The sequence below is a fragment of the Psittacula echo genome (genome assembly GCF_963264785.1).
Source record: "Psittacula echo genome assembly, chromosome: 1".
Classification (NCBI taxonomy): Eukaryota; Metazoa; Chordata; class Aves; order Psittaciformes; family Psittacidae; genus Psittacula; species Psittacula echo.
The window spans coordinates 150,536,073-150,562,661 of NC_137735.1; the positions used below are offsets into that span (position 1 = coordinate 150,536,073).

General features: G+C 39.4%; 1 protein-coding gene across 1 annotated transcript in view; it reads right to left on the minus strand.

Annotated features, from left to right (window-relative positions):
- Window positions 1-6,200: 6,200 nt before the first annotated feature.
- Window positions 6,201-26,589, minus strand: part of LRIG3 (leucine rich repeats and immunoglobulin like domains 3) — a gene marked incomplete at both ends in the record, with an annotated part of 42,092 nt that continues 21,703 nt past the window's right edge. Inside the window, 15 exons of the mRNA XM_080635063.1 lie at window positions 6,201-6,445; window positions 9,910-10,185; window positions 10,274-10,417; window positions 13,793-13,951; window positions 14,165-14,617; window positions 15,176-15,457; window positions 16,027-16,347; window positions 19,165-19,328; window positions 20,272-20,343; window positions 20,716-20,787; window positions 21,454-21,534; window positions 22,864-23,007; window positions 23,445-23,588; window positions 23,905-24,048; window positions 26,376-26,519. Of these exons, the coding sequence (XP_080491189.1) occupies window positions 6,201-6,445; window positions 9,910-10,185; window positions 10,274-10,417; window positions 13,793-13,951; window positions 14,165-14,617; window positions 15,176-15,457; window positions 16,027-16,347; window positions 19,165-19,328; window positions 20,272-20,343; window positions 20,716-20,787; window positions 21,454-21,534; window positions 22,864-23,007; window positions 23,445-23,588; window positions 23,905-24,048; window positions 26,376-26,519 (2,845 nt within the window). The remainder of the gene's footprint in view (window positions 6,446-9,909; window positions 10,186-10,273; window positions 10,418-13,792; window positions 13,952-14,164; window positions 14,618-15,175; window positions 15,458-16,026; window positions 16,348-19,164; window positions 19,329-20,271; window positions 20,344-20,715; window positions 20,788-21,453; window positions 21,535-22,863; window positions 23,008-23,444; window positions 23,589-23,904; window positions 24,049-26,375; window positions 26,520-26,589) is intronic.

Below are 26,589 nucleotides of genomic sequence, written 5' to 3' on the forward strand. Positions count from 1 at the left end.
ACACAGAAAAACATAAGGCCCAACTCTTTATAACTATAGAAACTTGTTCAGTCAGAACTGCTAAGAAAAGAATCATGAAGAGAAACATGTTCTGGTAGCAATGAGGGACCTGCCAAACTCAGATCAAATGGATTTGGGAAGAGGGATGTGCAGTGGGGAGAGAACAAGTAACAGCTCTGCCCACGCCAGCCTCTGCACCTGGTCTGTGTTGCCCCGATAATCCAAAGAGGTCTGTATCCCTGCACTCTGTACCCCTGCTCTGAATGGAAACGAGAATTCAAAACCAAAAATTAAAATAATTTTGCAACAACAAGAAATTTCAAAGTCGAAATTTCAAAGTCAAAATTCAAAGCATTTCCATTTTCTTTTCAGATATTTTTTGATGTTCTGATTTAAGCAATTCAGTAAAACAAGTTCAGTGGCTCAGTGTCACATAGCAGCTTTGTGTTTTCATCTCTTTCTTTTAACTGCTTTTGAGTGAAAATGCTATTTCAGATGAAACTGCTAGAGTGTGCTGGTAGGTGAAATAATACAGTTGTTGTGAGCTACAGAGCAGTAAACAAACACATTTTTTAAATGAGGCACTTAAGAACCTCAGTTTACATTAAAGAATATTTTTATTCATTAAGTTAATACAGCTTTCTGATTAGACATATTTTCCATCATCGCCATCATTTTACTACCTTACCTACTGTGTGGTCAGTTACATGAAGTTTAATTCATTCTAAGTACTATTTTACACACAGGGCTTTGTCCCCTTGCCAAAATCTGAGAACAGATTAACTTTTCCCTACTGGCAGCACACACCTACAAGACTGCTGCAAGTGCCCCTAACACTTTCCATTCTTTAGCTTCCATGGCAGGCTGTGTAAGCTAATTACGATGGAGGCTGTTTCTACTTTCCTGAGGGAAGGTTAATAGAGAAAGAAGCTTATGCTAATAAAGAATATGGTCAGCGTGTGGCAGAAGCCAGGCTCTGGGCAGTTGGCTGCTGTAGCACTGTCACTTTCTTAATGCTGCTGGTGTACAGACCTGCAGCAGGTAGCAGAGCAAGTACAGTTTATTTTAAGCCAGGACTGTAGGTAGCTTCAGCTGTAAGAGCTGGCTTGCCTATCTACGTCTTCTAGCACTCACTCAATTAGTAGCTTCTTCATTGAAGTGCTGGTCAGCCACAGCTGTTAAAAAACTTTTGAACAAAAGCCTCACATGGAGATCTGTTACAGCTATGATGTGGTACCCGCGGATCAAATATTCTTTTGTATAAGATCTCTGGTTTTCAACTATTAGTCAGTATTCTGCAAAGTCTTTCTGCATGCAGTATGGCAGGTCATGAGGAACCTCCTGATACCCAACTCCCACCTGAACAGCTCTTTGTCAGCAACAATTCTGCCATACAAGGAGTAAGCCTCAGACAAATATTTTACCAAGAATCTCCAGCTCCAATGTACTCTGTGCCCTGCGGAAAATGGCACAGCTGCCCTATCCAACAACTGGTAGAGTGGCAGTTCTAACCCCTTGATAAGCTTTTTGAATGGTGTTACGATGTGTAAATGTTAAAAACTGCACAAATTATTCCCTTAGAACAAAGGGATTACTCAAAACCACTTTATGATATTACAGGAACTACAGCCTTCTTCCCCTGCATTCACCTTACAGTATCTCTATACACCTCTGACTACCTCCCTTACTCATGGAGCATCAGCATATTAGCAGCAAGACAGATTTGGCTGTCATGTGCTGTCACATCTAAGAAAATCAACATGAAACCCCACCATTTGCTGATGAATGGAGAGCAGAGCCCTGACTTTTTTATGTTACAGCAACAAAAAATGGAAGATAGCAGCATAAACAGAACCTAAGGACATCAATGGCAATTCTTCCGGTACAGGCATTTTCAGCAGACTTCTAAAATAAGTAGACTGGACACCAGGATTAGTACCAAAGATAGTTTCTTTAACTGGGCAGGAACTAATGTGGTTTTGTATTGTTCTGCCATAAATGAAGCTGAAGCCTCACTGTTGAAGATGTTATTTCAAACAGCTGTATAATGAATACCTGAATTTTGATTATCCAGTAGTGGACACAAATTGCAAATCACAGCTTCCCCTTGCACATCTACAAAGCAAATGCTGAAAATAAGTAGGATGCACACTGTTCCCCCACCCTCTCCCTCCTCTAGCACCCAACCACTTCTGACTTACTGCCTTCAACTACACTGTGCTCTGTAAACTGAATACATTTATCCTAGCTTGTAACCACAGTGACAGGGCAAGCAAAGAAACTGAGAACAGAATAGTGTGGGCTACCAAAAAGGGTCCCCGAAGGACATGGGAGGAGTATCGAGCTACGAGAGAAAAAGCAGCATGGGAAATGGGAGAAGCCTCCCGTGCCTTTCAGAAAGTGATAGGATGTGCACGTGTATTATTTCAGTAGAACTAGTGACCCCTAATACTTAGACACAACCGTGAGAAGCAGTTTTCGCCACACATAAGTGAGTAAAGACACTATGGCTTTTATTCCCTGCTGTAACACTTCCCTAAAATATAACAATAAAGGAAGTAATACCTTATGTATAAGAACTGCACCTTATCCTACACTGATTTCCTCCCTTCACTAAATAGGTTAAGGCTCCTCCTTGCCTTATTTTCTCAAAGTAATTTTTAACAGCTGCTAAACGAGTATCCAACAGACACATTCACTACAAAAAAGCAATACATAAAGTGAGGGGAAAAGGAGACTTCACTGAGAAAATACAGTTCTCTGACGTGTCACACCTGTAACAATAAGTCTTGCAAGTAGCAAGTGAGATTTCTACTTACATTTATACTTGAAAAGAAACACAATCCCCAGTTACAGTCCTGGCTTGTGAGGTTGGCAGAACACAAGTTTTGCAATATAAATCTTTGTGAATGTTTAATGGAACTTCAATCTTAACTCATAGCTTTAAGCTTCATTGAAGCAGTTCAATGAGTAGAGTCCTACACATTCAAGAGATCCTGAGACCAAAATCAGGACTGTTTGGTGACACTAACAAGTCCTCAGAGGGAAAAGTTAATATTCTTCAGCAGAAAGTTTGGGCTCAATTCTTTGCCCACTGCCTTGTGGCACTGCCAAGATCTGTTTAGTGTTATGTAAAGAATTCTAAATTAAAGCATTTAGCACTGAAATACTGTAGCGCTCCTTAAGGTTTTGTGTGTTTGAAATAATAATAGCCTTCTGTTCAAAAACCGTGCAGGTATCACCTAGTCTCATCTCAGACATACAGGTTACTTAGGAAATGCTTGTTCCAGAGAGATTCTGGTAAACAAGTAACTCCATTTATCTGCCAAAAATTATTAAAATTAATTGTGCAGCCTTTCAGAAACTATACATCAGCAATTGTTTGTATGAGTTCATTGGGCAAAACATTTTGTTGTATAAAGCATTAAGAGGATAATGCCTTTAAAGAACATTTTACAAGTTTTAAGTGAGTCCATGACAAGATTCCAGTCGCTGCTGGTCATAAAACTGCAAAAGGTCTGTTTTGTCATTCAGCAACACTTGTTTCTCACTCTAAGACTCCGAGACGCAGTGCAAACTTTACTTGGCATTGGCTGCAATTTATTTCCCCATCACATCAACTTATGATTTAGATTTCAGCTGTGTAAATATCAACCTACCAGCTCCCTAACATCTGGATCTTCAGAAGGGAGAAGGAGGGAGGAGGCAATAGAACTTGCAAGCCTTTAAAACAGATGTTTTGTTACATAAGTGGTCTTAAAAAGAACTATTATACTGAAATTATCTTGCAATTTATAGATTGCCACTGTATTTAAGCACAATCCATACTCGCTAAACATGAAAACTCACACTGGCAGAAAAGATTACTTAGGAGCATCCGTTTCCATTTCTGGGTATTTAAGCCATCAAATAAGATTTTAAGTCACTCTTATTTTTAGAATGCTAAAAAGAAACCTGATGGGAAGTATTTATAAGCCAGTCATTAACCCTGAACATTTATTTGAGTACAGAGATCCATGTGTTTGGAAGATTAGGATCTTTACACTCTCCAAGAGCAAGTCAAAATAAAAAGTATTTCAGGGAGAAAGTCGAGAAAGGAATAAAATGGCATTGTCACTGTTTTCAACCTTCCCCCACTACAGAATATAAAGTTTGTTTTTCATGATAGACACATGGAGTGAACATTAATTCTGGAATGAAAGATGTACTTACAGCTTTTAACTTTCTTTGGTTATTTCAGATATGCCAAAATGCAATGTCTGGTTGCAAACATGAGCTATCACAGCCCCCAGTTCCCCTCCCCCTGAAAAAGCTAGGGTCATTGGAAGGAAAGAAAATGAGAGCTATTGAGTGAATCAAATTTAAGTTTGTCTTATTGACTTATAGCTTTCTGCTTAACTCAGGAAAAATTAATCTCCTTCAAAATGCACTTCATTATAATCAAATACCCATATCAATGTCTGTCACCACATCAGCACATCTGGCAACAATGAAGACAAATTAACAATACTAGTCAGAAAATCTGGCAATATAATCAACTAAAGCACACAAAATCCATTCTCTACACTTAGACCACCAGTGCCTAAGGATGGATTAACTTCCTGTCTCTAATACTGGCGCCTAAATTAAAGGGAAATTGCATCTCAATCTGGGTTCCAGGTTTCTGGCTGCGAACAACAAAAAGCTCTTAGCTCAGCTACACCAGGCAGTGAAACCTTTGCTCTAGCTTTAAGCCATGATGTCTGTGATGGCCTACTCCGGCAGCTGCTTTTAATTTAGTTTAAAAGAAGCTATTTGGCAAGCATGTAAGTTTGCACCTTCAAAGTAGGCAGATTTAAATAGCCAATGTCCTATAATATTAACCATTTGTGAGTCTCTCTGTTTTAACGTGGTGATGACAGGATTCACAGCTTTTTAAAATAGCAGGCATTTGTACACAGAAAAACAAAACAAAGTTTTCACTTAGTTTTAATTACCTTTTTATAGTAAGCAATCCTCTCTTTGTATAGTTAAAGGCATTGGGCTCATTACTGCAAATTTAACCCAGCAAGAATTTAAAATTGCTCTACTTGACTTAGGAATTTAATAAAACAGAGATCTACAACCAGAAAAGGGCAGCTGAGTAAGGAAAAGAAATACGAGTTAAACCAAAGAAAACATTAACTTGTACTTGGATTACCTTCTCATGTTGGGCATGGAGTGGTTGCAGAAGCAAAAAAAGAGGGAGAAAGGGTATGGGAAAGCAAAGACTCGGGCATGCACTGCACAGTTGGCAAACAACGCTAAGCCAGCTGGGAAAGAGTGATGCTACCAGGCAGATATCCAGTCTTCTTAATTCTTTTACTGAACAGTTTGGTACAGATTTGTGCATCTACTGTGCATATCCTTCAGCAGATGCATGCACTCTCTCTGCATACAGGCATGGGCAGATTGTTGTTACTACAGTAGCCTTGAATGCATTAAAACTGAGAATGTGTGCACACATATCTGGTAGTGGGAATTCACAAAGCGGAAGATTTGCATACTTACTTTTGGCACAAATAGCTTCAACCCACCCTACTGGTAGCTGTGGCAGGACCACACCCACTCCTAGAAGCTGAACTTAACACAGTACATCTGAAGCCAGTTTGAGTCAATTAAAGGTGCAAACATGCAGTGGAGGGCACCTACATATGCAATGTTACCTACAAACGTAAGTCATGCTTTTCATTCTTCATACACTAATGTGGGTCAGAGACCACATGGCAGCATATTTTATTAAAAGTAATGTGCAAATAAGATGCATGATACCTGCAAACAGCATGGAGTTTCCATTTGTAAAAAGGTACAAGTAACAGTACAAAATTAGAATGCTTACTACTCATCTCTATAAAATGAAGTCTGACATAGAAATACATATGCTGTATTATTTACACCATTAATTTACAAAAGATATTATTTGCATAAAACAAAGCTATAAAATAATTAGAAATATAATATTTTTATATTGTCTTCCCTGTATAAAAAAGTAGAACATTTTGGCAATTTTGCTTTATTCGAATAAAAATGCATTTATTTTGTTCTGAATTCATAGCATCATGTGGTTTCTTTCTTCCCTTCTTCCTTTCCTTATACCCTTTTTAAATAAAATTCCACACTGAGGTAGTAGTATGTCGAAGGATGTCTTTGGTTCCCGAAATCAAAGGCAGGTCCAAAAGGAGCTACGTATCCAAATCACAGGATTGAAAAGTAGAAGTCCTAAAGTTTTCAAAGGACTGTTTGTAAGTGTAAATGCTATTTTCTCCTCTAGAAACTGTCCTTTCCTTTCCATCTTCATCTGCCTCTGCATCTAAGTCCAATGAGGCATGAGGATTATTACAAGAAGGTTTTGGTTGGCAATTTGCTGGCTGCCTACAACTTGAGAGAGAGTCCAGCTGAGGCCTCCATAAAGGCTTTCCAAACGTTCCTGAAAGACAGTAAATAGGTAAGTACAGAAATACCGATGCTAACAGCTCCCTGTCTCACTACGGGCTGCACGTCAGAATGCAATCCTTAATGCAAGCAGATCACCAAGGTGAGATTTTACTTAACTGATTTTACCCCTTAAAAGAAAAAATCAGTGGGATCACAAGTATATGGCAAGGTTCTGCCACCTGAGACATTAAAGACGTTTCCAAAGAAATGTATAGCCACTCATAACTTCATTACAGTTGTTTTCATGCCTATTCCATTCTCGTTTTTCTTTGGGAAGGGTGGTGAGGTAGAAGGGGGGCACACCAACCAAACTGCAAACATATATATCACAAGGCACTTTTTAATGCAAAATTCACAACAGTCTCCCTGTTTTCTTCTTCAGTGAATAAACAGCACATGAAATCTGCCATGCAGTTCAGCAAAAATAAGAAGATGTATTAAAAAAATATACCCTCAACATGTGTAGGATTATACAACATCCTCCCACTGTGCAACCCAAATGCTACAACCATCTTTTACTGGCTAGCATCTCCCATTAATAATAAAGGTCCCACCAGTCAAAATCTCCATTCACACCTGTTCATCATCTCTTTGCCCATTACTGGCTAGAACAGATGTAGCTCAAAGAAAAACTGGCATATCAGTTGAACCTTTATTAATAATTATATGGATTCACTAGTCAGAAAATAATTAAGAGTGCCTGTCACTCTTTACCACTGGGAAGGTGTGAGTGTCAACACCACTGCATGAAGGGCCTTCTCTTTTTTCAATGAAGAAAGATATGGCTGTCACAAGTCATAGTGTCTGTAAATGACTCTCAAAAGACTTATTTTCAGAAGACAATGTGCCACAGGCTGATTTTGAAGAGCTCTGGTTTTATTAATACCTTACCACTAGAGTTGTTAATAAATTTTACACCCAAAAAGCCGTAATTCTAGTTTTGCTTAGTTGCTAGAAGCAAAGATTTCAAGTAAAACTAATTTGAGAAGTTATAAAAATGGATTTGGACAGAATTTGGACAAAGTCCATATTTGCATGAAGGATTTACAGAGCAGCTTGGCTCCTGACACAATATGAAAGTATGTTCCTCACAGCACCAAAGCTACAAATGAATCCTGTCCTTAAAAAAAACAAACTCAAAACTGTGAACTTTCTGGGTCATGAATCAACAGTGATGTTAATGCCAACTGTAATTGTGATTTTAGAGGCAAAAGTGGGATGAATTTGAAGATAATGAGGCTGAAGAAGCAAATCTACAACTGAAGACAAGAAACCTATCACGACTTCTTCCAAAGCCACCACCTCCAAGATCTAACCATAGGCTATTTGAGTGATGAGTGCCAATGACTATGAAGCATCCACGGCAACGATGATATAAGTTGGGTGGAGCAGTACCTCAGAGAACTGACAATATAAAGTAGCTGTGCGTAGATTTTTAGAGGAGACGGAAACATGAACCCTTGAGGCTGCATTAACTCCTGGGTATACCCACATATAGTAGAACTGCTTTCTCCAGGAGACATGGTAAAGCCCCATCTGCACAGTCCCACCACAGCAATAGTGGCAGGCAGCCAGGAGGAGGCTGTGTGTAGTTTCAGGGCCTCTGCCAGATGTCATGGCATCTGTAATGTTTTAGAGTCCAATCATCTGGATTTCGAAGGGGGAAAACTTCAGAACTCATACCTCCCTCCCCACCTCCTGAGAACAAAGAGCCCAGTGATGCACATTCCCCCTGGCTCCCTCGCAGGATCAGCAGACCCAGGCCTTGATCAACCATGCTGACACACCAGACAGGAGACAATCCAGGGTACTAGGGCTGCACTTGGTGCACAGATATCACAGGGATGAAAGCAGTATGTGAGTTTATATGCATTTTAAACCAACCAACCATACCAAGATCCAAAATTTAGGGAATTTAAAAGGTAAAATAATGCTCTTCTTCCCCTTACCTCTCCCTGCAATCTGCGTTAAAATCATAAGCCCTGAATTAAGGTTCAGGAGCTATTTTGTCATACACACCATGAGAAAGACAACAAAGGAGGGGTAGAGAGGGCATCTTTCCACAGTGCCTGACTTTGAAGAGTAAACAGTTCTGGCTCATCATGTAATACAATATATCCTCACATACTGGAGTTCAAGTCTCCCAACCCACCCTGAACCCTTGCATACCTTCTGCCTAATGTGAAAGGTCCCAAGATGGACCTTCAGGCATACTAGATGTATTCTGGTATGCCTGAAGTTTGTTAAGGTGTATTTCAGTAAGTATGCTAACATTTATGGAAATCTGCCAGCTATATTAAGATAGAAGATGAGAATCACACCACTGATGAGATTTTTATGTAAATGTGAGCTATTAAGATCTCCTGATAATCTAAATACGCTCATTACGCAGTTTTACCATAATCACTTTTCTGTTGCTGTTCACTTCAAACATTTGGGATGTTGTATTTAACGGTTCTTATATGTCAGGTTTCCTGAGAAGTAGAACAGGGCTCATAGTTACACCCAGAGGCAAACCACCTCACTTGACTACCATGTTTGACCTGAATACTTTGACATGAGTCAGTTCTGCTTCTGATCTAGCCCCAAGCTGCTCCATTTACAACACAGGATAGGGCAAATCTCCTATCTTCTGGTAGGATCCAGAGAGGACCCTGATTTCTGGGGCATCCAATCAGGCTCATGCACTGTAGTGGAAAGACAGTGAGCCTACATGTACAGTTCAGCTGCGTGAGCCTTGAAAAAGAAATACTGCGGTATCACAAGTTACTCAGGGAGGAAGAGAGCAGGGAAGAAAACAAGAACACAAAAACATACGCAAAATGTTAAAGAGAACTCTCAAACTGCCTTTCCTCAGCTACTTCCTGTCTTTCCTCTCCTTCTTTCTAAAGTATTTCTTTTCCACACACTGTATTATCTTACTAAATTCACAGATACCCATGAAAAGCAGCTCAAGCAAAATTATAAAAAATCAGTTTTTTCACAATGCTAGCTATATGCGCATCTAAACACTACTACAAAATTACCTACTATAGGACTGGGAAAGAAAAAGCTGAGTAGGGGGCCTTCAAGGATGCTAGAGAGGGACTCTTCACTAGCAACTGTAGTGATAGGACAAGGGGTAATGGGTTCAAACTTAAACAGGGGAAGTTTAGATTGGATATAAGGAAGAAGTTCTTTACTGTGAGGGTGGTGAGGCACTGGAATGGGTTGCCCAGGGAGGTTGTGAATGCTCCATCCCTGACGGTGGTGTTCAAGGCCAGGTTGGATGAGGCCTTGGGTGGCATGGTTTAGCAGGAGGTGTCCCTGCCCACGGCAGGGGGGTTGGAACTAGATGATCTTAAGGTCCTTTCTAACTCTAACTATTCTATGATTCTAATCAGTTGTGCTTAATGTTGGAACTAGGAAACAAGACAGCAAGAATGCCAGCAACTTGAAAAAAAAGTTAAAACATACCCATGAAAGTGCTGTTACTGATAATAGATGAGGATTCCAAACGTCTGTTGAAATCAAATGTGTCTGAGTTCAGACTTCTGCCTTTTAGTCCAGTTCCTTCATTTTGAGTATAAATGGAGTTAATCAATCTGCTACTCGTAGCCTGCATTCCAATAATGCCAACGCACTGGTCAAAGGGATCTTCCAGTGGAGATGAGTATTGATGGCATTCCTTTTTCTTTAAATATCCAGACTCAAAAGGGTCCAGGCATGCTGTTCTTTGGTCAGGGCTGCAACCTAAAGAAAATGAAAAACTGCTTTGATATAGATTCATTATAGCACAAATTCGAATCAGGACTAAAACATCCACCTGCTACCAACTTACTTGCACTGTATGCTTCAAAGGCCTCAGAGCCATATGTGTTTCCTTTTAAATACAAGGTCCCTGAAGTCCCCAGATAGTGGCATAGGAATGGATCTGCAACACCATCCAAGTCTGTTTCACTGCCATTATCTAGGTGGCAAATGCCTTAAAAATAAAATTGACATGTCAGTGTATGGTCTTTCGTAGAATCATAGAATAGTTAGGGTTGGAAAGGACCTTGAGATCATCTAGTTCCAACCCCCCTGCCATGGGAAGGGACACCTGACACTAAACCATGTCACCCAAGGCTCTGTCCAACCTGGCCTTGAACACCACCAAGGATGGAGCATCCACAGCCGCCCTGGGCAACCCATTTCAGTGCCTCACCACCCTCACAGTAAAGAATTTCTTCCTTATATCCAATCTAAACTTCCCCTGTTTAAGTTTGAACCCGTTACCCCTTGTCCTGTCACTACAGTCCCTAATGATGAGTCGCTCCTCAGCATCCCTATAGCCCTCCTTCAGATACTGGAAGGCTGCTATGGGGTCTCCACGCAGCCTTCTCTTCTCCAGGCTCAACAGCCCCAACTTTCTCAGCCTATCTTCATACGGGAGGTGCTCCAGTCCCCTCATCATCCTCATGGCCCTCCTCTGGACTTGTTCCAACAGTTCCATGTCCTTTTTATGTTGAGGACACCAGAACTGCACGCAATACTCCAAGTGAGGTCTCACGAGAGCAGAGTAGAGGGGCAGGATCACCTCCCTCGACCTGCTGGTCATGCTCCTCTTGATGCAGCTCAGGATACGGTTGGCTTTCTGGGCTGCGAGTGCACACTGAAGCTGGCTTATGTTCATTTTTTCATCAACCAACACCCCCATGTCCTTCTCCACAGGGCTGCTCTGAATCTCTTCTCTGCCCAACCTGTAGCCGTGCCTGGGATTGCTCCCACCCAGGTGTAGGACCTTGCACTTGGCATGGTTAAACTTCATCAGGTTGGCATCAGCCCACCTCACGAGGTCCCTCTGGATGCCATTCCTTCCCTCCGGCGTATCAATCGAACCACACAGCTTGGTGTCATCGGCAAACTTGCTGAGGGCGCACTCAATCCCACTGTCCATGTCACTGACAAAGATGTTGAACAAGACCGGTCCCAACACCGATCCCTGAGAGACACCACTCGTTACCGGTCTCCAGCCGGACATCGAGCCATTGACCACAACTCTCTTCGTGCGGCCATCCAGCCAGTTCTTTATCCACCGAGTGGTCCACCTATCAAATTGATGTCTCTCCAATTTAGAGACAAGGATGTCATGTGGGACAGTGTCGAACACTTTGCACAAATCCAGGTAGATGATGTCAACTGCTCTGCCCCTGTCCATCAGTTCCTTAGCCCCATCATAGAAGGCCACCAAATTGGTCAGGCAGGATTTCCCCTTAGTGAAGCCATGCTGGCTGTCACCAACCACCTCCTTGTTTTTCATGTGCCTTAGCATGCCTTCCTGGAGAATCTGCTCCAAGATTTTGCCAGGCACAGAGGTGAGACTGACTGGTCTGTAATTCCCTGGGTCATCCATTTTCTCCTTCTTGAAAATGGGGGTTATATTTCCCTTTTCCCAGTCATCAGGAACTTCACCTGACTGCCATGATCTTTCAAATATGATGGTCAGTGGCTTAGCAACTTCATTCGCCAGCTCCTTCAGGACCTGTGGATGGATTTCATCACGTCCCATGGATTTGTGTACGTTCAGGTTCTTAGGTTGGTCTCGAACCAGATCCTCTCCTCCAGTGGGCCTAGGGTCTTCATTCTTACAGTCCCTGTGTCCGCCTTCCAAGACTTGGGTGGTGTGGTCAGAGACTTTGTCAGTGAAGACCGAGGCAAAGAAGTCATTAAGAATCTCAGCCTTCTCCAAATCCAGGGTAGCTAGTTCTCCCACTATCTTCCAGAGGGGGCCTACGTTGTCCCTAGTCTGTCTTTTATTCCCTACATACCTATAGAATCCCTTCCTGCTATCCTTAACATCCCTAGCCAAGTTCAATTCTAACTGGGCCTTAGCTTTCCTCACCTGACCCCTAGCTTCCCAGATAACATCCCTGTATCCTTCCCAGGCCACCTGTCCTTGCTTCCACCTTCTATAAGCCTCTTTTTTCCTTTGAATTTTCCTGAGCAGCTCCTTATCCATCCAAGGAGGTCTCCTGGCCCTCCTGCTGCACTTCCTTCTAGTTGGAATACAACACTCCTGAGCTTGGAGCAGGTGATCCTTGAACAACAACCAAGAGTCTTGGGTCCCCCTGCCCTCTAGGGCTGTATCCCATGGAACCTTACTAAGCAGGCTCCTGAAGAGGCCAAAGTCTGCTCTCTTGAAGTCCAGGGCAGTGAGCTTGCTGCACGCTCTTCTCACTGTCCTGAGGATCAAGAGCTCGACCATCTCAGGATCGCTACAAGCAAGGCTGCCCTGGAGCATCACATTTCCAACAAGCCCTTCCCTGTTGGTGAGCACGAGGTCAAGCATGGCAGCTCTCCTTGTTGGCTCCTCTATTACTTGCAGAAGGTCCTTCCTGAAGCTTCAGGTTATAGGTTCTTAAGTTTTGTTCTTTTGAGAACCCTATCTGTTTAACTAGATTTCATAGTGTATTTAGAGCTTGTTTAAGTTTAACCTAATCTTTCGGTAAGAATTCTAGTTCTAGCAAGTGTTAAGATGTGCTTTATTACACAGTTTCTGGATAACAGAACAAATGCAATCATGGGGATCAGAAGCAGAGACTGACTTCCTCCAAAGCACTGGAAGCCAGGTTCATGCTCTGCCACACAGCCACCCTTCAAAGCACAGAGTTCTAGTAAGAAAGTCTCAGATAGAAGAATCTGAGGGAGTCACTCACTGCACCAGCAGCTATATTGACTTTAAGATCAACAGTGCCTGAAGGCTGTGGACATTGGACACAGAGGCTACTCCTCTCACTATACTGCAAAACTATCTCATTACTGCTTCATTTCCTCTTGCCCCAACTCCTGAGTGTATCTTGACTCCAACCCCTTTCTAGCAAGGTGCCTTTTCCTCCCTAATCCAGGTATGTTCTGGATTCTCACGTGCTGGGCATACAAGTATTAGGTACTGCAGCTTTTAACTTGCAATCACCCTAAATTCTTTACTAACTTTGACCCTACTAACTTCTCTAACAGGAAAGTTTAATTATACTGATATTACCACAAATGCCTACACTTCATTAACAGTATCCTTTCCAAGCTACAAAAGAAGAAGACTTGCTGTTGTAATTCCTTTTGGACACTCTTGTTTTGGAAACAAGATTTAGATTTACTCTCAAGACTAGAGAATAACGTAATGACTTAAGCAAAGCCATAACATCATTTGGATGACCAGAATCTACTTACTGTTATGTCATTGAAGCAATCCCAAGCAATAAAATTCATATCCTTACTTAAGTTTCAGTGTTTCTTTAGTGTTATTTCTACTAGTTAGAAAGACAATAGCCAACCTGCAGCTACTCAAGCAACATAGAAAATCTTAGCATTTTACACCTACCATTACTGTCCCTCTGCTGCAAGAAATACCCTCCCACAGAAGATGTGAGGAATTGATGATGACTGCCATTTTCAGATGAACCATATCCATCCTGCCTTTCAGCCAGTGTTCCCTGGGATGACAGGTAACTTGGAATGTCAGCAGGCAAATTTGTTTCATCTGTGGAGAAGCAAAACACACACAAAAGGCATCAGCACACTTAAAGAGTTTGTAGAAGCACTTTTAGACTTGTCAGCAAAGCGTTGAAGGTAACAAGTAATTCACTCTTCAGACTCTGAGTCAAAGCACACAAATATTCCTACAATAAAGTCATTGCAAAGCAACCACAAGTATTTTCTTTTCCTTTCCAAGGGAAGCCTTCAGTTTACACACCTGTATTTGTGATGCTGCAATCTTCATTTCTCCGTCTGGTGTGGTAGATGATGACCACCCACACCAAGGAAGTGCCCACCACACAGCAAACCACAGCTATGATCACAATGCCCACTGTGGCCCATCCATCATCATCAAGTGATGGGGCAATGTTTTGAGGAGAATCGCAGGTGGGAGTAGGAATTACATTAAGACGGATGTTGCCTCGTTCTGTTCCAAGCGTATTAGACATTTCACAAGTATATTTTCCAGCATCTTCTGCATCTGTATCCACAATAATTAGTAACTGATTGCCCGCAGCAAAGAAATGTCTTTCTGTTACCACGAGAGGGCTGTCATCCTTAGTCCAGTTTAGTCGGGGTGGAGGGCTACCACCAGCAATACACTGCAAAACTGCAGTTTCACCTTTTGTTACAGTTCGATCCAGCAAAGGCCGCAAAAATGATGGCGTTTCTGAAAAGAAAGCATAAGCCTTATATTCTAAATGACCTTGCAAGAATGGGAATACATCCTTTTCCTTCACATCTCAGGAGGAAAAGCTAAACTAAATGCATCAGTAAGGTCTAATGAAGTTTACTGTCATTCTCAAAAAAAAAAAAAAATACACTCAAGGAATCTGATCTTAGAGCCCACAGTTTACTTGTCAATTGATCAGACCGAGACACTTGATTACCCTAGAAGGTAAAAAAAATAAATCATACATCCTCAAGATTGCAGAGAATGACATGAAAGATTTTTAACAAAACATAAGGAAATTAACAAGTTAAACAAAATCTCCCATCTCTAGCAGCCCCCACATATCAAACATTGTGTACACTCTAAGAAATAAAATTAACTTCCATTATTTTTCATCACAATAGTAATTGTGTGCTGGAGTGCATATTTCTCATCTATGTGTCAATACAAATTACAGTATTTTTATTTCTAAACTGCACTTCCATAAAATTGCTATTTTTAATCAACTGCTGTTTTTAAAACAGATTATGCCAGTAAGGATTGCTAATGTCTTACCTAGCACTGTTAACGTTGCATTAGCTGAAATGCTTCCAGCAGTGTTTTGAGCTGTGCAGCTATAAACACCTGTGTCCTCAATCTTGACATCAACAATAAAGAACACGTCATCTTCAGGCATGACATGCATGCGCCTCTTGCGCGCTGCAGGAAAATCTGTTCCACCATCTTTCTGCCACGCAATCTGTGGGACAGGATGCCCAACTGCAGCACATTCCAAACGTGCCATTGCCCCAGCACGAATGGTCAAGTCCATGGGGATCTTTGTAAATGAAGGCAGCACTACAGAGAAGTTATTGATACCAAAATGAATAAATCAAACATACTTTTCCTTTTTTGCAAGCATTTTCTTAAAACCCTTCTTGAGTCTAAAAATCCCAGAGAAGCATACAACCTCAATTTCTCAGTAGCCATCAAAGAGAAAGGGAAGGAGCTGTATGAGACTGCCTAGATGAAAAAATTGCGTTTCTGCTAACAGCCTCCTACTACATGATCTTTCCATCGTTTGCAACAACCATTGCAACAGCCAAATTTCCAACCATTGCAACAGAGTATAGACTTACCTCCTGCGAAGAAAAGATTAATATTTTTCCATCTTGTTACAAAGAATTTGTCAGATTTACTATGAGTTGGGTCTCTTATTTGCTTTTTCCTATACTACAGTTAAGCACAAAGGGATCAGATTTTAAAAATGAATTATGATCTTAGAACTAGATATATCTAAAAAAAATAACCTCATCTTATTAAGAGGTCTTCTAAAAGATGCAGTTGAGGACAGGAAAAACTATGTTTACATATCTTGATTAAAATCCTTCTGCTTTAAGTCCACAAGCAAAAAGTAACATACTTACTGTTTACTGTAAGTTTGGCTTTGACAGAGTAGGATGAACCAAAATGATTTGAAATAACGCACTGGTATTTCCCTTCATTACTGAATTCAACATTGCGCAGTCGAAGGATGGTAGTGTATTCCATCACTTCACCACCCTGTGCCCGGAGGTGCGCATAATTCTCCATTTCAGCATCTTGTAGTAATTCATTGTCTTTCTTCCATGCAAAAGTCATTGGGGAATCACTGCTGCTGGCTGCTGAACATACAAAACTCAAATTGGCGCCTTTGATTGCCGACTGGGTTTCTGGCTGGACAGTGATCTGTGGTTTAGGAAAGTCATCTGAACGGAAGGGAGAAAATGAAAAGGAACACAGAGGAAGAGGAAAAAAAATACATATGTGAGGCCTGAGGACTCTTAAGAAAGCATTTGTAAGCCTTGTTTTATAAGTTTGAGAGAAAAGTCAGGTAAATATTTATAAAATGGATACAGAATGCTTTCTTTTTAAATTTTGTTAGCCTTAGGGCATTTATACATGCCATGTTTATGAATTTATTGTGCCGAGAAATCTCTTATTGAAGAGAAAGCACATTTAAAAGCAGCCTGTGTGTACAGTTTGCTCAACAGCAGCACCGAAGAGGAAAGCACTACCCCCTGACATCCCTAAGAACTATTATGAATGTCAGTCATGAAGCCTACTCTTCATCTTTACAACACCTCAGGCTGCTGTTAGTTTTTCTTTATTGAAAGCATAGCTCTTCTGCCATCACAAACTGCAAGTTAAAGTCAACGGTTTTCCCCAAACCCACAAAAAACAATCATGTACAAAAGCCACTGTTCTAGTGATTTGTGGCTGTTTGGTTCACCTTACAAACACAGCAGTGCTGAATATCCCAGGGCAGCATAAAAGCATTTCAACAAATTTGGTTTTTGAGGTCCCTTTACTGTTGATGAGTTACCTTCAAAGTGCCATTTTGTGAGTTTACAGAGTTAGTTTCCTTATGAATTATTTGTTCTGTCAATTATGTGTACATTATATGTACAAAAGGAGGGGGCAATTAAATAACTGGTCTCACAAAAAGCCTTAGCATATTCTCCATTTTCAAGACGTCTCCAACCTCCCGACAGACATAAACCCAAACTTCAGAGACTGCAGGAAAAGCCCCAAGCTCCAAATGCTGCTTACCACAGACCACGCCTGCACTGCAGAGAGTCAGGTGTTACCTAGCCCCTTTACCTCCTTACATCTCACTTGTTTGGGAACATACCAGGGTCAAAGCATTATTTCCTCTGCCTTGTGTATTACAAAAGAAAATGAGATGTGTAGACAGCCTGAACTTGAGTTGCCTGCAGAACACTTGCATGTCTGGAGCTGTGCTCCAGCAACCTGGCAACATGTCTCCTGATCTGGGACACCAAGCATGGGCCTTAGAAATCTCCCAAGTCATTCAGTTTCCGTGCTTCTCATCTTAAGTATTTACGACGTTTTACTCTGTTATCCCTGTGCAAAGTCAGTGAAATTATCAACTCAGTTTGCAAATCGCATAGTTTGTCATGGGGGACTTAAATTACCCTTGTGAAAGGACAGAAGATACTTCATTCTGTTTTATCTGTACCATCAATGGAATAACAAAATATTTTAAAACCTTAATTATTTGGCAGGAAGGGGGAATGAAAAGGTCACTTAAATAAGCCCATGCTACAGAATACAGACAAACACTCTAGGAGGATAAGACTGGCAATGTTTTTTGTATTAAGAGATTCTACTTTCTTCTGCATGATAATTACTTTATCTATTCAATGTACATCCCTTTTTGCTAATATATCTTAAAGGGTTTGAAATTAATTCATTAAAACTGGCATTCAGCAGCTAAAAGAAAGATCACAATCCCCCATGGTTTAACAAATAAGAGATATATATTTAAATCCCCTAATTTAATTTCTTGCCAGAAAGAGTTTCTCATAAATAAGGATTTATACTTCATATGTACTCCATTAGCTATCCAGTAATCTGTAATTTCCTGTATCATGTCAACATTTCCTTTTCAGCAGTAGTTAGATTATACACAATCTATTCACTATTTAACATTAATATACTAAAAATTTCATTGCTAATAGGAAGAAAGAAAACAACATTTTTGTACCCTATTTTCTATTCTGTGCCTGCTTTGCCACTGAAAAAGGGTACAAGTAGCAACAGTAACAATTAAGCAGTCATATCTGCTAGCAGAGGAAAGTTAGTAAGACAATATGACTACTGTTTTGTCTCTAAAGAATATAAAGTTTGAATTTTCTTTAGTAACAAGAAAAAAATGTATACCACAAAAATACATGAAATCCAGTTAGATTTCTATTTCTTGATATTTTCAAAATTCCCACTTAATGTATCAAGAGTACTCACACATTTTTATTCTGAATGCTCAGCTTCACTTTGAAATAGAGAACGTAACATAGGTGATAGTGAATGTTACTAAATAGACAAATTTTGCTATCACCTCAAATTTTCAAGTCTTGAAGTAAAAATATTTCACTAGCATTTACTATCTGGCATACTGAAATACAAAATGTCAGTACTATGGTAATCAGATGTTTTAAAATACAGCTTACATACAGGCAATAGCTCACATGGTCCAAGTATTTTCTCAAAGTAGACAACAAGCACACATAAAAAAGGTCAGAGCAGAGGCTATTACAGCTATTTTACCTTCAGATTTTCTCAGCTCTGGAATAACTTTGAGACAGATGAAGTATGAAAATAATTTACAAACAATCAAAACCAAAAATTGTACCTCAAGTTTGCCAAAATATGTCTCACTTGAAAATGACAGTTAGCTAAACAATATCCATCTTTTAAATCTAGGGGCATATACACTTACTACCACAAACCATTGAGCTTTCCTTTGCGTGCTATGCTATATACTATATAAGCAAGCTGTACATGAAATAGAAGTCAGAAAACCATCAGTCCCCATCTCATACAAAGCCACAAGCTTTGAGCATCTACATCACAGTTTGGGAACAGAGAAGAAAATGTTAACAAATATTAAATCCTTTCCATTTTATTAGAGAAACTAAAATGTATCAAAGAAACCACAATAAAAATCAAGGCATTCAGCAATATTTGTTCTATGGAATGAATGAACATAAGACTATACTCACCACAGACAAACCCGTCCAGACTGACAGTAAAAATACTTCTCCCTTTTAGCAACTGAGGATGGGCACAACTGGCATTTACAAAGCTCTGAAAGTTGTTCTCTGACATCCACTGTGGTAGCCATTTTAACTGGCAGTCACACAAGAGACTTGAGGTGTTTAAATGCCTAAGAAAAAGTAATTATATTCATTCACAAAAGAGCAGATGACCTGAAGTCTGTTCCAACCTCAGCTGTTCTATGATTCCATGAAATACATAAGGCTCGTCAGTTTCTCTATGGCACCCAACATAGAGTAATACCATTAGATGAAGTAGGGAGCCAACTTCTAGGGTGATATTTCACAGGAGTCTGGAGAACACAAATTAAAAGTTCCAGACAAGCTTCAGTCAAGTTTCTACTCATAATGAGAGCAACATCTTTTAGCTATTCTTTATTTTTTTGTCAGATTATTTACAGAGCAGCTGCTCAGGACAAAAGATCTGACTAGAGAAGGCTGATATGAAAGAGAGGAGACATAAGATATATGCAAGAGGAAGAATTGGCTGTGCTCAAAACACAGGGAATGGTGACAGTGTTTTTTTGTGTTGATCAACTGAAAAAGAGGGTCAAAGAACAAAAAAAACCCCAAAACTCTTTAGAAGAATACATTCTTCCCAGTACCACTTCATGACTTATCTGAAGATCTGCCCCTTTGCTACTACAGGACAGAAGGACCCAATTACAAGCACTGACAACCAGGTCTTTGCAGAAGAATTACAGCACTGCATTTCACTGGTCCACTAAGCTTTAGCTCAGCAACAACACTGCTGAGCTTATAGCACATTGCATCAAAGTCGCCCTTGTCTATTACCTATTTGAGATCAGTCGATTTAAGGACTCCAAATGTAGCAGAAAATGAACACCTCCTATCCCACACTCACTTAGTCATCACATAAAACACAAAAAACCCAAAATGTTGACATTCCTACATTGACCCTTCCTACATGACTTCAAAGAGATTACACTGGGAATTCATCACTGTATCAGGCAACATCTCACAAGGCTTTTATTTACATATTATATGGATATATAAATTTTATAGAGGTGATATCTTTAGATATAAACTTACAATTCTTTGAGTTTCTTCATTTGTGAAAATGCATTTCCTTGAACTGACATAATTGCATTGTTACTTAGATCTCTAGGGAAAAAAAAAAAAAAGGAAAAGAATGTTAGAGAAAGAAAGAGTAATTTATTACACTGGGTATATTTAAGACTCAAGGAATAGTTTGCTATCTTAGTGATATACAAAGGATGCCCTGGCTCAAAAACTAGAGATAGGATTAAGGAGGTTTATAGCATACTTAATACATATCACTTTCTGCACTGATTCCAAAATTCATATTCAGCGTAACTCCAAAATAAAGAACCTTCTCATGATCACAGTAGGAAGCAGGGTAAGTGTATTTCATGCAAAGTCATAAGTAAAGCTTCTTAGTCCTACTTTTATTTCAATTAGTATCAAAAATAATTTTTTCCAATGTTGGGTTAAATGTGAATTTCTACTACTTACAGGTGTTCAAGCGCATCCAAACCAGAAAATGCTTTCTTTGTAATGGATCTAATCCTGTTTCCTTGGAGTACTCTGAAAAATGTAAGTACATGATGCAAAAAAGATGCAATAAAATGGAAGCATTTTTTGAGCTGAACAATTGCATTTTTAGTATTTATTTCTAAACTGAGAATAATAGTCACCATTCAACCTCCCTTCCTCAATGCAGCAAAATGTCTCACCTCTAAAAGACACTAATTCGTTCCTCTTGACTAAACGTCTAGATTTAGAAGCCATTTAGTGTGTACAGTTCAATGATATGGATTATTCTAAATGTATACACATAAGCATCTTTTTATTTTATTGATGTGCATCTGACAATTTCAATGCAATGAAATTGATGGAATTCCACCGGATGCTGCATTACTTTATTAAAGACTATCCCTGTCACTATGCTTTTGTTATACAATGCACTTATTTCTTCCCATTATGGGAAACCCTAATTCTTTGAGTAATGTTTCTATAAATAGTAGTAATATTTAAAATATTTCAGATCAGTTTGACTTGAAAATTCTAGAATTTATTTTATAGAAAAGGAAGACTTCATAGAGAACAAAATGGTACCGGGGGGGGGGAAACTAAACATCTCAGCTATAGAAAGTTTAACATCATTAAATGTTGGGCTTATCCCTTGAAACACACATAACTAGCTAACTTTTTAAAGGAATGATGAGATACAAATATTGTAGCAATACTCACAGCTTCCTAAGTTTATCTAGGCCAGAGAAGGCACCATTCATATCTTCAATAGTCCATGATATTTCATTGTTTTTCAGATCCCTGTTTAAGGCAGTAGGGGGAAAAAAAAAAAAACAAACCAAAAAAACATGAAAAATCAAACCACAAGAGCTATTTGAAAGAACAAAGTTTGTATTTCTTCAAGAGCATGTATTACTTTAAAAAAAAAAAAAAAAAAAAAAGGCAAAACTAAAATAGCTTTCTGGTGGGTTATATTTTGTTTGCTCAGGATGCTGTTTTGTTTGGTTTTTTAAGAGATGCTTTACCTGATCAGCCAGCAATCTTAGGAATCATTAGAATACAAACCCACATTCCTCTACAAGGGTATTCAAATACAGGAATATCTTAAGAGAATGAGCATCTTTGGATGGGAAAGGATGAACTGCTGCCCCTTTAAAACACAATACACTCATGCCTTTGTAAGTTCATAATAACAGAGAATACACTAGGCAAATCACTTTTGCAACCTTCACCATCTAGAACACTAGCTTAATTATCTGTGAAGTATAAGGAGATTAAAAATTTGTGAAGAGAATGGTGTGTCAGCAAAGAATCAACAGGGTAGGGCTAGAGGCGAAAAAAAAAAATCTAGGAGGAAAAGTCTGACATTTAACTCCTAGACACCTCCCAAGTCAGACTTCCTCTCTTTATGATCTGTATCTCTCTGTGTACTTAAAAACCACCGCATACACCCCTCTGAGCTGCATCTTTGCTACATGCCCAAAGAGTGAATATGTGAGCAAATCCCTGAAAGTAATGCGTGCCATTTTCGAAGCCTAGAACGAAAGACAACCATTTAATTTATCTGGCTAACAGATGGGTCTCTGGTATGTAACTGGAAGATTTTAATGTAGCAGAATATATTTCGATTAGTTCACTTCTTTCTTCCCCTTCAAGAAATGCTATTTCAAAAAATGCTCAAACGCTTAAAGCATTGCCCAGTCATGACAACCTTTCGCATTCACAGTAATACAGAGGTTTGAGCTTTGTCTTCTTATTTCTGCCATGAGAGAAAACGTTGATTCAATTAAGACACAATGATGATCCAGATCCCTAAAGCTGTGGGTAGCAGCGCTGCTTGCTGCCTTAAAATAGAGACGTGTCTTTCCCGTAATAATGCTACTGAAACTTTTTATCATAATTGCCACCACCACTGTGTACAGTCTTAATGAAAGAGGAAGTCCTCCCTCTCCCCACTATTCTGAAGAAAAAAATCCTACTGTAAGAAAAACACATGCTGAACTGGGAAAGTTAACAAAAGCTCCTGGTGTATTTCATAAGGACAGAAGCAGGAGAGAAAAAAATTAATCTATAAACACCAAGGGTTTTCCTTAAGGTTTCTGACCTTAAAAATTGAGTTTGTCAACTTACAAAGTCTGTAGACTTGAAAGTCCCCTGAAGGCACAATCAGCAATGTAATTTACTTTGTTGTTTCCAATGTATAGTCCAACCAGCACGCTTAAACCAACGAAGCTTGAATCATCTAACCTTGATAAGTGATTGAACGTCAAATCTCTGCAAATTCAAGGAAAAAAAAAAAAACAACACAAAAAACATTTTAATGTTTATGCTGCAGTGTTTATTACTCAGTTCAACCCAGGTGAATTTTCAGCAGGGGATAAAGTTTGTTTCCCTTATGAGCATCACAAAACCTACTACGCCATTTTTGACCACACACCTTGTGTATCATTTCCAACAATTCACAAATTATTGCAGAATGAATTTCTCCGATTTGAAAATGACTGTGTTACAGCTTTAGTACAACTGCTACAGTGAAATGAAGCAGTCACGGTTGGCTTCAACTCCTTTTAACAAAATATAACTGTCTCACATACAAAAAAGTTGTTGTCACCTTGGAAACTGTTATGAAAAATTCACAGATGACTGGTAAAAAGCTCATGCTTTGGCATGTACCTGGCTTTCAAAACTGCAATAGAATAAAAGCTACTCACAGCTCACTGAGTTTTTGGCAAAATTCCCAGGCATCAGGACTGATCCTGCTGATGGCATTTTGGCTGAGATGGAGTTGCTGCAGCATCAGCAAGCCATAAAGCCAGCCTTTTGTTATCTCTGTTAGGTTATTATGGTCCAGCTGCCTACAAACACACACAAACACATGCAAACAGGTAAAAGACAATGTTAAGAAACTCCGTGGCATGCGTGCTTTGCCACAGGTCCACGTATGACTTTATGATACTGGCTAGGTAGCTGCAGCCTCTATTTATATTTAGAGTTTTATGAAGTTCAGCGCTGTCCTACACATTCACCAATGACTGCTTTCTGCTTTTCAAAGCACACTAGAACAATTTAATTCAAATACATCATTAATTTTATCAAGCAATTCTATTAATTTTGTACAATTATACTTAATATGTTGTCAGCAGAACCTATCAACAAAAAGTTGATACTTACAAGACTTCCATGTTGGTCAATCCCCAGAAAGCACCATCCATGAGCCTAGTAACCCCATTTCTCTGCAGTTTTAATGATTTCAAAGCTGGAAGTCCTTGGAAAGTAAGCCCATCTATTTTTTTAATTTTGTTGCGATTCAGCTCCCTGCATCAATAAAATTTACAGTTACAGCAGAGTACGTTTACCTGCACACCAGCAACCTTTCTTCCCTCTCTGGAAACAAACCTTATTTAAATGCTTTTCTTGCGTATAAAACAACAGAGACAAGATATAATAGAAATCAGACATTTTATGGGAATGCATTATGTTTAAACATGCTAACACTCTTCTGCCTTTGTGATACTGAGGACAAGGACCTTGGTAGTTCCTTGATTTTCAGATTTAAAGAATCCCTGCAAACCTAGAATGTCATGGTCAATCCTGTTCACAAATTCAAAACTGAAAGCAACTTCCCGGCATTTATCCAGCAGTAGAGCTGCTAAGGTTATCTTAAAGTTGCAATAAGTAATCAGTCAGAAAGAAGTTAAACATTTTAAGTTGTGATAACTAGGCAAAATTTAGTATCTTGGGTGATCCTTCTCTTTTTTAATCTGGAGCCAAGCATTCATTACACATTCCTCCCTCATTCTCCACAATTAGTTACAGTTTCTTCCCTCTTTCTCAGGTGCTCTTTGCACTCACCCTTCGGCCAGTACACACAGCCCTTGTAGGCTACAAGTTGGGACCTATGCGTATCCTGGAAGGGAGTTATAAGGCATAAGTAGCTGAATGGCAAGCCACAGTCACAGTAATACTCAATATTTTCTATTTTCCTGCTCTTTACAACATCTTCTTGGCTTTGGTCCTTTTTAACTCCAAACCCTGCACCAACCCCAAGCAGCTTTCTGACTTCAAGCCACATGAAAAGGGAAGTCTCGCCTCACACAGGCACAAAGAACAATGTCAACTTTTTTATAACAGTGAATTTTAGACTAGCCATCATTAGCTAAAGTAACAGTTTATTTATTAGAAACAACTGTTATACAGTATAAAGAGAAAGGACTCGACAATACTAAGAAAAGGCCCTCATACAGCAGTGAGTGATCATCTGTCCCTTCAAGAAGGTCTTAGATCAATCTGCATCCTATCAAACTAAGAAGAATCCTCTCCTTCCAAAACTTACTTCCTGTGGGAAGTAAAGGCCTAAATAATTCTCTCTACATAGTTATACCACAATTATTTTTCAGAATCTAAGTCTTGTAAGAATTCATCTTTCCTCTCTGATGGCCTGATACAAACACCACCTAGTAACAGACACCCAATAGAGAACCCTACTTCACCTTCTGTGTTTGAATATGTAACAGCAGTGGAAAACATTCAGTAAAAATAGCCTTTAGATTTTCCCCACTCTTCCTCTGAATAATTCTTTCAGGAGATGATACAAACTTTTGGCCTTCACTGAAGATTAGCTACTCAACATAACTAGCTCAGCCTACTGATGGAATCCTGAATGAGTGCAACTTTTTTAGCCAAGAGTACCACTAACTTCCAAAATTTCAGTTGAATCTAAAGACCAGAAAGTCTACCAAGATTGCTAACAAACCCTGATATTTTCAGGACTGGTCTTACACTCTTCTCCTGAGGCTTGAGTCAAATTCTTCCTGCATTTGTATACAGAAAAGACACAGTCACTGTTTCTATGCATCCAGCATCCTAAAAGTTCACTGTTTCCATGTGTCCAGCATCGTAACAGTTCACTGTTTCCATGTGTCCAGCATCGTAACAGTTCACTGTTCTTAAGACCTTTCACTTCCAAGGTTAACATAAAAGAGTTCATCATCTTCAACTCTTCCTATCTAATATGGAAAATAACCATTCAGGATTTAATGAAGTGCAGTCCTAGCCCATCCTCTTGTCAACTACCTGTGCTCTTTAAGTTTTGGGGGTTTTTTTAAGAAAAAAAATACTTCCCCAGCCTTTCCATATTAACTAACTTTATTATTTGTTTGGTAAAACATTTATAGACAGTGTTGTATCAGTGAAGCTGATGGAGGTCTATTTACCCAAGCATATTGCTTCTCATCATACCTTCTGAAAGAAAATTAATTCATTTCACTGTGAAAGAATAAAATATCCCCTCATTTCACCATGAAAGCACAAAATAAATGAGACTGCTGTAGCAAACTAAGTTTACTTCACTTGGTATTTTTCCAATGCTTTCTTACAGGAATACTGCTATGACTCCATTTCCAGCCTTTCCCCCCCCTCCCCTTTTAATAGGCAAACACGATTTTAACACAAAGCCTATTCACATCTCACCAATATATAAGACTAGTTTTGTTCAGTACAAAGCTGCAGTTAGTAAGGGTTGCAGTAATATGTTTTCTATGTCTGTCTCACTCTGCCTCTGGTTAAATTAAAGGCTAAAGTTCAAGCACTGCCAGTGCTTTGGAAAACCTGAAAACAATTAGTCAATTGTAGGTTGCACTTACAGGTGCTGCAGATGGGAGAGTTTAAACATCTTTTGAGGGATTGCTGAAATTTTGTTCCTGTTCAGTTTCAATACTTGAAGTGTAGTAGACAAATTGTCAAAGGTACCAGGCTCCATGGAGGTTATTCGGTTACTGTTAATGTACCTGTTGAAACAATGTCTAGAAGGTTAAATTTACAGTTATTTAATAAATTCTCAATACCAAGTAGTGAAAC